Source organism: Epinephelus fuscoguttatus, linkage group LG6 (assembly GCF_011397635.1).
Source record: "Epinephelus fuscoguttatus linkage group LG6, E.fuscoguttatus.final_Chr_v1".
In the NCBI taxonomy this organism is placed as follows: Eukaryota; Metazoa; Chordata; class Actinopteri; order Perciformes; family Serranidae; genus Epinephelus; species Epinephelus fuscoguttatus.
The window spans coordinates 10,012,999-10,022,851 of record NC_064757.1 but is presented as its reverse complement, the minus strand read 5'-3'; the positions used below and the strand labels follow the sequence as shown (position 1 = coordinate 10,022,851).

At 42.8% G+C, this 9,853-nt stretch overlaps 1 protein-coding gene across 1 annotated transcript in view; it reads left to right on the top strand.

The window, feature by feature from the left end:
* The first annotated feature begins 605 nt into the window (after window positions 1-605).
* The window catches only part of bicdl1 (BICD family like cargo adaptor 1), a 35,353-nt gene continuing 26,105 nt past the window's right edge, over window positions 606-9,853 (top strand). The window contains exons 1-2 of the mRNA XM_049578724.1: window positions 606-1,451; window positions 2,825-3,040. Coding sequence (XP_049434681.1) covers window positions 1,059-1,451; window positions 2,825-3,040 — 609 coding nt within the window. The 5' untranslated portion in view covers window positions 606-1,058. The remainder of the gene's footprint in view (window positions 1,452-2,824; window positions 3,041-9,853) is intronic.

Below are 9,853 nucleotides of genomic sequence, written 5' to 3'. Positions count from 1 at the left end.
TGTTAGCTAATTTGAAACTGTCTTGGTGGCTAACTAGAGTATGCTAACGGTTAGGGCTAACGTTAGTGAAGTTAGCGTGACCTGTTCTGCATGCGTTTCATCTCAGTAAAGGAGGCCAGTTACATGGCTCTGAATAACATTAGCCTTACCAAAACAGAAACATTTCTGTCTGAAAATGGAACTGCATTACATTACTGGCTGTAATATTTATTTTGCCTACTAGTTGGACATACATAATACCCTTTTTACAGTTAAAGTCAACCTAAATAAGACGAATATAGTCGCACATAAAACCAGGAAAATTATATTCATCCTATTTTTATAAGCACCGGTTTATGCAAAATGTAAATTGCTGTGGTTTCACATACATCACAGGTTTTTGTTGCTTTACCATTACTGACGTTTGCTGGTACATCACTTCAGGCAACAGCCGGGTCTCATACCATCTCTTCACGTGCTCATTTAACTGGGTTTCACAGATGTGTGAGAAGCACCAAAATATGGCGCTATCATTTTCAGCCAATGGGCTGGCCGTTTGTAACAGGTTGCAGCTGGCGTCACTACCGTGGCGGGAACGCGCATTCAAGACGGTAGAACGGTTGAGAACGCATCGGGACCGCGCTCATCTGTTTGGCTGGCAAATACCTCCGGTGTAACAGGCCGATCATTATGGGGGACCCAGGACCCCGAGGCGGGATGGACCCTGACCGACCGACCGCTGCGCAGAGCTCACTAAGGCGGTTTATACCAGGATAAAAACATTTTCTGCGTTCAATAACAAACAGCCAGTCAGTGAGCTGCAGAGGAGGCGGTGTTTGCTGGGATTCAATCAGAGCTGGAGTCGCGGCTGGTAGGTTAACTAGGAGAGAGGGACGTGAGGAATCTGAGAAGACAGCAGTTTACAATCTGACTGGATCCAGCTCGACATTGCGAGAATGATGGATGAATTGTCGATTACAAGCCGGTCCGGTCAGCCCAACCCTGTCGGAGCAGGGTGGGTTCATCCGGAGTGAAATCAGTCGGCTCTTATCTGTTGGCTTCTCCTCCGCCGGGCGGCGATGTCCGCTTTCTGCCTCGACCTGCAGACGTCTGCCGTGGTTTCAGCACCACTGGAGCTGGACAGCGACTGCATGGAGCCCCGGGCCAGCCCCGCCGCTCAGGAGCCCGGCGGCTTTCAGGGTCATCCGCTGCGGCACGCCGGCTCCGGAGGCCTCGGCATGGCCTTGGAGGAAGAGCTGGCCATGCTTGCCGGGGAGCGGGATGACGAGGAGGGGCTGCCGGACCTAGAGACGCCTGCGGTGGGGCATAACGCAGACTTGCTGTCGCTCTTCCGTCAAAAGGAAAAAGACTTGGTTTTAGCTGCTAAACTCGGCAAAGCGCTGCTGGAGAGAAACCAAGATTTAACCAAGCAATATGAGAAAATGCACAAAGATCTCAACGAGAAATTAGAGGTAAACTACGGAAATTGTTTAATTTGAACAGGATTTAGTCAAGTTTTGATGCTGTCCCAGGCCTCTTTCTGGTTTGTCCTAAAAATGCCATAATCCTTTAGTCAGGTTTGGGCCTTCACAATGTAAACAAACTCAACACGATCATAACAAATGCTGCCTGTAGAGCTCCATAGTCAAACTGCCATAGAAAGAGTATTTCACCTAGCATGATCTTCTTTTTTTATGGTAGGGCAGCTAACTGTACCTAATGTACTATAGTCTGGGAACTAGTTAGCCTGCATAGAGTGAACTGAAACTTAGTGGTCATTCAAAGTGTAACATAGTATCATATCACAGCCAAGTGATTTCACACAGCATGTTTACAATGAATGCTCTACAGTTGAGCTTTTGTTCTTGTTGTTTTCAAAGTCCTACACTCAAGCCAACACGTGGCCTGAGAAAACCCACAAAGACTAATCCCATGGCTGTCCAGGGCCTACTGTATTTACTGTACATCTGCTCAGCCCTTTGATCCATATTCATCCTCATGTTGCGGCTCAGAGAAATAAGCTGTCCCTTAATATCGAACATTTCTTATTATTGATGTTTTTACAGCTCCTGGTGTTCTGTTGCGACAACGTCTGATGTTGTTGTGTGATGTTGTTTTGATTCTCTTTGATCCCTCCTTTTGTTCTGACATATAATCAGAGATGAAAATAGTGGCCACACAGATGCCAGCTGCTTCATCCTCAGACTTAACCATAATAACAACCCCCATCCAAACTCTGGCAGCCGCTGGTGGTGCAGTGCATCTGTCCACCGTTCATCGCCATCTCGAGAATATAAAGAAGCATCCTATTAGCTGAACTGTCACTCCAGGAGCTAGGGAAACTGATTCAGTTGAAAATCATTATATTATATCCTTGTTTCTATTTTAGGCGATTATAGTTGCACTTATTGGGACACTTATACTCTTTTTTTAAGTCTGTTTTTGCTACAAAGCTTCAGTGTCTGGTGTATGGTGCAATAGTCAAACTTCTGTCATTCTTAATATCATACATTTTCATATGAAGGACTTTTGCATAGAAGGTAAAAAGTTAAGGATGAAAAAAACACGATTGTGCCTTAACTGTTGTACAGTACAACATTTACTGTGGGGATGAAGTTGCCGTCCTGAACCTTTTTACTTTCAGTGAAGTGAAGTATCTCTAAGGACTGAGTGCAATTGTCTAAGTCTGTTGCAACACCAGTATCTGTGTCACGTCTCTCACTTTGTCACACCCTCAGTGATTTCATTGGTACTTATGTTTTGTAAAATTAGGGCAATTACTGCACATCAAATCCAGTCAAATCGAGGTTTAATGATATTACCCTCTCCCCTTGTCCACATGCAGCACTTGGAGCAGGAGAAGCATGAGTTGCGTCGGCGTCTGGAAAGTCGAGAGGGGGAGTGGGAGGGCCGTGTGGCTGAGCTGGAGACGGACGTCCAGCAGCTGCAGGGCGAGCTGGAGCGCCATCAGGTCCAGCTGAGGGAGGCTGACAGAGACAAGACCAAGGCCATCGGCGAACTCTCAGAACAGAACCATAGACTGCTGGAGCAACTCAGCAGGGTGAGGAGCAGTGTCTGTGTGTGTTTGTATCCATGTGTTTCAGAAGTTCTGCTCCAGGCAGGCTGGGCAAATGTGCATGGGAGATTCAATTAGTCCGGGCTTTGAGTCACTGTGTCACATGGTTTTAATGCTGCTTTAAACAGCCTTCCAACCAGTGTGTGTGTGTGTGTGTGTGTGCATACAGTATGTAGTCTCCCTGGCCTGGCCTTGGGGCCACTCAGTCCAGTTTAGGTCTGCCTGGCTGACATGACATAAAAAGCTCAGCCAAGTGAGGATTTTTTATTCTTCTGAGGTCATCTACCTCAATTCAGCCTGTCTCCCTCTATCTTCACCTGAATTATGCTAACTCATCAATATAAAAGTGGAGCTTCCGGGCCTTATGTTGAATAATTTAGAATGATTGGACTGCACACTTATGCAATAGCACTCTGCATATTGGCAGGTAATTTGAGTTCAGTTATTATGACAGGCAGAGTAGAAAATGTCCCATATGAGATATTCAGATAGACAGATCTGATTGATGGACAGACAGACAGATAGATTCATTCATACGTACATACACTCAGGGAGGACTTGAGGCTGTATCTTTGATGATGGGATGTACTGTACACATCTCGGGAGAAACTGAGATTGGCAGTAGATGCAGATTGATGGAGCTGAGAGTGCTAGCATTTGTAGCTACAGTTGATTTATCCCAGTGAAGGAGTTCAGAACAACACCTCAGTCTGCAGATCTACACCAAACAAAGACACTTTATCCATATAAAGTGGTCACTCAGGTGTAACAGTACAACAGCTCTGCATTGAACTGTGTCTTTGTGAAGACTTCACTGTAAATCTTTAATGAGACAATGTAAAACAGGTGCTGATTTCACTCTTTTGTACTCCTTGAGACCATTCTCTACTTGCTCAAGGTAGTGGGACGTATATTTGATTTACTAACTTGATGTCTGTTTACTTTCTTGCCTCTGACCTTAGTGATCAAAGTGCTTTTTCATTCTTAAGTTAGTTCACGTTTCGTTTATAGTATTTACTGTTTGTTTTTGTATGTAGTGTTTTTGATCATTTTTATAGCAAGGTAAGCTAGTCAGCTAGCCTAGCTAGCTAAAAAAAAAAGAGACACTAAAGAAAGTTAATGAGGGCAGTCAGTGCTATGAAGCTTTACTGCTTGCTTTTGCAAGACGTTGTACAGTAGTTGCTTTAACATTTTGGCAGCTCTTTGAAGCACCAAGTGTAAAGGAGAGCCATAGCAATCTAATGTTAGCTAAGGTCTGAAAATCAGGCTAATGCTAGTGCTATACTGAGTGACTAGCTAGCAACGCTAACGGTTATTTAAGACACTGGGGTAATCATTGAAAATTATCAAAAACCAAGCAGCAACCTTCTGACTGAAAATTGAAGTCAACAAGGAAGTGCCAAAACCTACAGTTTTTTGAACGGCCACTAGGGGCTGGCTTCAGAAGCTAGTCAGTCCCCAGTGACAACCATGATAAAATTCCCAACTTTAAAGCAGAAATAAACATGTTTACAGCCTGGTACAGAAAACGATTTTGGTCTCTGTAGCTAGTTTCCCCCTTCATGAAAACTTTACAGGGGTGAATTTTTTATAGAACTCACCCTTTACATTTTTTAAGGCTCCAAGTTATGCATAATTGAGGGTGGGCCGCTTTGAGTGACAGACTGTCTGCCAATAGTGTCCTCGCCTTCTCAGTTAGATCCAACCTCTCGCTTCTCCACAGCTGTACCCTCCAAATATGGTCACTTCTGGCTCCAAAACCAAAAAAAAACCGAGGCTTCAGAACAGGAGTCCACAAACCGATGGGTGACATCACGGCAGCTACATCTATTATTTTTACAGTCTATGTTAAAAACACTATCTACAAAAAACAATGGTAAAACTGTTAATAATATGTGCAAAGTTAACTGTGGAAACTGAAGTAACATTACCTAACTAAAGGGTGAAAAAAAACACATTAATCACTAAGGTCAGAGGTGAAGGTAACATTACTTGGAGCTGACAGGAAGTAAACAGAAGTGAAGTTAGTAAAATGGATATACATCACATTACATTGTGCAGGTAGAGAATACTGCGTGTTCTTGTGGGATTGACCTGGATTATATCCTCAGTGTTCTTGTTAATGTGTCCACGCCCTGTCCCTTTAGTAGTGGCCTCATTTCCACACTCGGAAAAATAACATTCTTTGTCACTATATACTATATTTCTCAAACTGTGTGGTTGATAAGCTACATGTCACTCCAACACACTTTCCAACTGATACGTTACAGGGATGAACTTGCTTTCCAAGAGCAGGACTACGTCATGCTGCCAAACCTGTCAGAGGGATATACAGTATAAACACCTGTAAGACCATTATAACAACTTAAGGGCTGTAAACAGAGGCACCAGAGTGTTGTCAGCTGCCAGTTAGGCTGGCAGTGGGTACTAAGGCTACGTTTCAGGATGCTCCTGAGCTCTGCATACAGAGGTTGACAAGCCTATACGGGTTTTTTGGTAACCCCGTCAGCAGCTGTGTCTATGGTAACGCTCACTGTGTTGTTCCCCTTCCTGGGAGGAGATAGGATCTGCTGCCAGGCACACGCTGTTCAAGGAGGAGAAGGCTCTGTGTGGTTGATTTTAACCACCAGATTGCTGCTGGGCAGAGCAGCCCTCCTCCTCATCTTGGTCAGATTAAATCAGCATCCTGCCCCATCTTGCCCCAACACCATCGTCACATTGTAATCAAGGACTGGTCAGTTGCTATGGATCTAAGCAGGAGCAGGCACTTAACATAATTAAACTGCATTTAATTTAATTGAAACCTGGGTATGGGAATCTATAAAGATATTCCCTGAAAGTGGTATATTGTGTTTTGGTGGGGAGCATATCTTGAGGTTTTTGTGACTCAGTGAAATTTATGAGACTTAATTGACCGCATCGATCCAGATCCATGATTCAGTGAATTAGGCAGACAGAGGGAGACCTGCTGGGTAATAGAATAAATGAGGTCAGCTACAGCGCCTGCTTTCCCTCTGATTTTATCCTTCTTTCTCTCTCTTTCTTGCATTCTTCTCTTTCTCTCTGTCAGTGCTCATTATTAAGCACTGGGCTGTGACTAAGTAATGTTAACTGTTTGCAGCTCTGAGTGAGTGGAAGGAATGTAAAACTATCTGAGGAAACCCCGCAGTTGTGAGGTCACTGAAGGCCTGCTATTTTTATCTGTGTTTCTCATAACAGTTAACTCTTTAACAAGAACATTTATTATTACCTAAACCTTATGTTTCCTCCCCGTAAGCCTGGTCCAAAACTATGAACTAGCACATGTTCCTACACACTGCCAAAGTGAGTATGAGCTTTTCACTGCAGTCCTTTGGCATGTCTGCTGAGAGTGGTGACTGGACACACTTATTGAGGACGGGGCTCCTGTAATTGATAGAACAACCACATCCACAGCCGTTGGGTTTACAATTACACACAAACAAGAGAAGCAGATAAACCAGGTTCTTACCGGGTACCATTGCTACTACTTTATACATAAATGACACATGCAGCGCAATACAAATGATTGATTAAGTAAGTGTTATTAGTATGGTGTTACAATAATAAGTTTTCCAACAACAACAACTCACATAATTTTCTCATTTTTATAACACTCTACAAATACTATCACAATCAACAATCACATAGACCATTTAATCTGTATTATTCAGGGCATTATGAGCATATTTGAATATTGAGGGTGGTGGGTGTCCTTCCAACATATATTAAAATTACTGCCTTGGAATATTGTGTTCATCATGACTGTGGAGGACCAAATTATCAATGAGCAAACAAATAAATAGATATTTTAACTAATAAATGATCAGAAATTATTATCAGTAGAAATTTTGGAATTTAGAAATACTGTATATAAATGTAGATTTATGTAGATTTAGTGATTTGTATTTTATAAATATACATTTTATTAAATTCATTTATGCAAGTATTTTTTATTGATGAATGAGTGTTTGTCCTCCACATATAACTGCCAGTGATTTCTAAAGCAAACTTTGCAGCCAAAGGTATAAAAAGCAGTACACTGCCTGCCTAACAACTTAAGAATCAGTTCTTAAATTGGCTGCAGTGAGATGACCTTGAGAAGGCAGGGCACTCCATAGGAAGTGATGTAAGTCACAGGGTAAGATACAGCGCTGAGGGGATTAGGCTATAATCCGTGCTAATAGCCTTGCCATATGCATCCAGTCAGGAACCAAAACAACTCCAGTCCATACTCTACTTAATTAATAACAGCAGGTAACTTAGATATTTGGACAAGGAAAAGCTAAAAAAAATTAATCTCTGTCTCGTCATATCTTATCCTGGGCTGACGCAAATACCCCCTTTGGTTATTCCTCTTTGGGTGTGTGCATGTGTCAGTGAATTTTCCAATACCGGGTGATGAAGCTATAAATTATATCCAATACACCCAGAGAAATACATTCCTATTGATCAATGAGGAGAGCCCAGGAGGTGTGCGGTGGTCTGTATGGGTCTTGAGTGTGAGAACAGCCAATCTCCTCAGGCCTAATCTGATCAGAGTGAACCAGCAGGAAGGGGACCTTTCTCTAATTACATTACCACACATGCTCAGAGAAGGCTGGAGATGCACTGACTCCAGCACAAGTGTCTGTATGTTTTATGGCCATGGTCAATTCTACTTCCCTCAACCTCTAGAATTTGCTTAATTAAACGGTGACAGCAGCCTCCAGTGATGCATCAAAGTTGTGTATTTGAGGCTTTGGAGGAGAAGTAATTCAATTTTTTGACTTGTCATTTACGTCAATATTTATCGGGTTAGGGCCTAGATATTGTCTTAAATTTTGGATTTCGTAATATTGTTATGTGTTGTCTCTTCCTGGTTTAAAGGCTGCATTACAGTAAAGTGATGTAATTTCTGGTTTTACCAGTCTGTTCTTGCAGACGTCAGTATTGAAGTATTTAGTCAAAAATATGGTGGTATTTGATTTCCTCCATATCTCCCTGCCCCAGCATAATGTTTTTTAATGACAAAAGTAGAACGTTGGCATCCTATGTTGTGTCTGGCCTCATCCGTGCAGTATTTCAACATCACACTATGCAAAGGATTCACTTTTACTCCTCCTTCTACAACCTCAAGCCAGCGTTGAACACAGTCCCTGGGCATCTGTCCAGCCATCAGCTTCCTTCACATCCAGTCACCGGAACACGTAACGTCTGCCTCCCATCAGCCCAAGGTAGCTGTTGCTCTCAGGATCAGCTCTCTGATTGGCACGTATTGTCACCCTCAGTGTTTGTTATGCAAGCGTTTGAACGTGGGGTTGCCCATCCTCCACAAGTCTAGACAAGGCAGTACTCTGTGAAAGTGACTAAGGAAAATACTAGAAGCATTGAGACCGCTAGTTGCAGCTCCCCCTATCCCACTTCTCCCGGTTGCTATGACAACCAGAGTGACATGCAAATTGAAACTCCATGTGTTGTTACCATGGGAATGTGCTCCACAGAATGGCACAAGGATACAGATAGTTTGATGCTAGGTTGCGCCACTGAAGACCTGTGATGCACCTGCAGTCACATCTGCTAGATGTTGTTGCACAGCCACAGACAGTCTGCAACTGGATCAACAGGAGTGATATCTACTTTTCAAGTTTTGGCCCTCCTCTGGAAGGTGAACTTACAGTATTCAGTATTTACCAACATAAATGTCAGAGTAAAGAGGCTGTAAGGAAACGTATCTCTCTGCTGAGCCCTACTTTGCTGCCCTGGATTCTGTCACAGCAGTCTGATTTGCCCCTATTTGTCCTGCCATGCTGATGATGCTTGATCTGGGATCTGAGGAATTTATGTGCAGATTAAGTGAGTATCTGCACATCAGGCAGTCCGCGGTCAACTCTGTGGTTTTTTCGACATGCTCTCAATCTGTCAGCATACTGGGCCAGTGGGTCAGATGTCACTTTACCACTGTGACCTGCCGCTGCACTGGCCTTCACTGGCTGTACATCTGTTTCCCACACAGAGGAGACAGGATCATCATCATGATCACAGAGGAACTCACATCTGGCCTCCATAACTGAATACTTACTGGTTTAGAGACATTAGCTTATTGTCGACTTATTTGGGCTCTTTTGACTCAGTGTCTGCCAAAACTCGAAATGGCTTAGAGGACAACAGAGGATGCAATGGACACCTCAACTCCTTTTTGAGAGTTGTATTTTTATTTTTCCCTGTATTTATTAAAGTTTTTCAAAATCCACAGCAGTGGGTTTTTCATACAAAGACAGTTTGTGTAGTTGGAGTTTTAAGGATGTTGTCAGGTCGGTAATCTTTAAAGAAAAAAACAAAACAAAAAAGCGCTGGATTAGTTATTTTTCTTTGCATCTACATGACATTCCATCAGCATTTGTTACTTTTCTCCCCATCACAATAAATAAACAGTGATACACCAATATTAACCACCTTCAACTGAAGGTTAAATCATCAGTACATCTAAGAAATAATAAACTTTGACCAAGACTAATGACAAACAGCATCAAACACTATAATGATGCCCTTGATAGGCAAACATACGCACCATGCTGATGCATCAAACACTGAAGAAACATTCCTTGGCTATACAGCAAAGTGCACAGCACCATCAAACATCGAAGGAAGACAGTCACACAATACATCGCAAAACAGTTCAAAAAGTTGTGGGATATTGACAGAGATATGGACTCAAGTCAGACTCCAGCCACAAATTTGATGACTTAGACTTTGCAGAATCAAAAAAGACTTGCAGCTCGACTTGGACTTGACTTCATG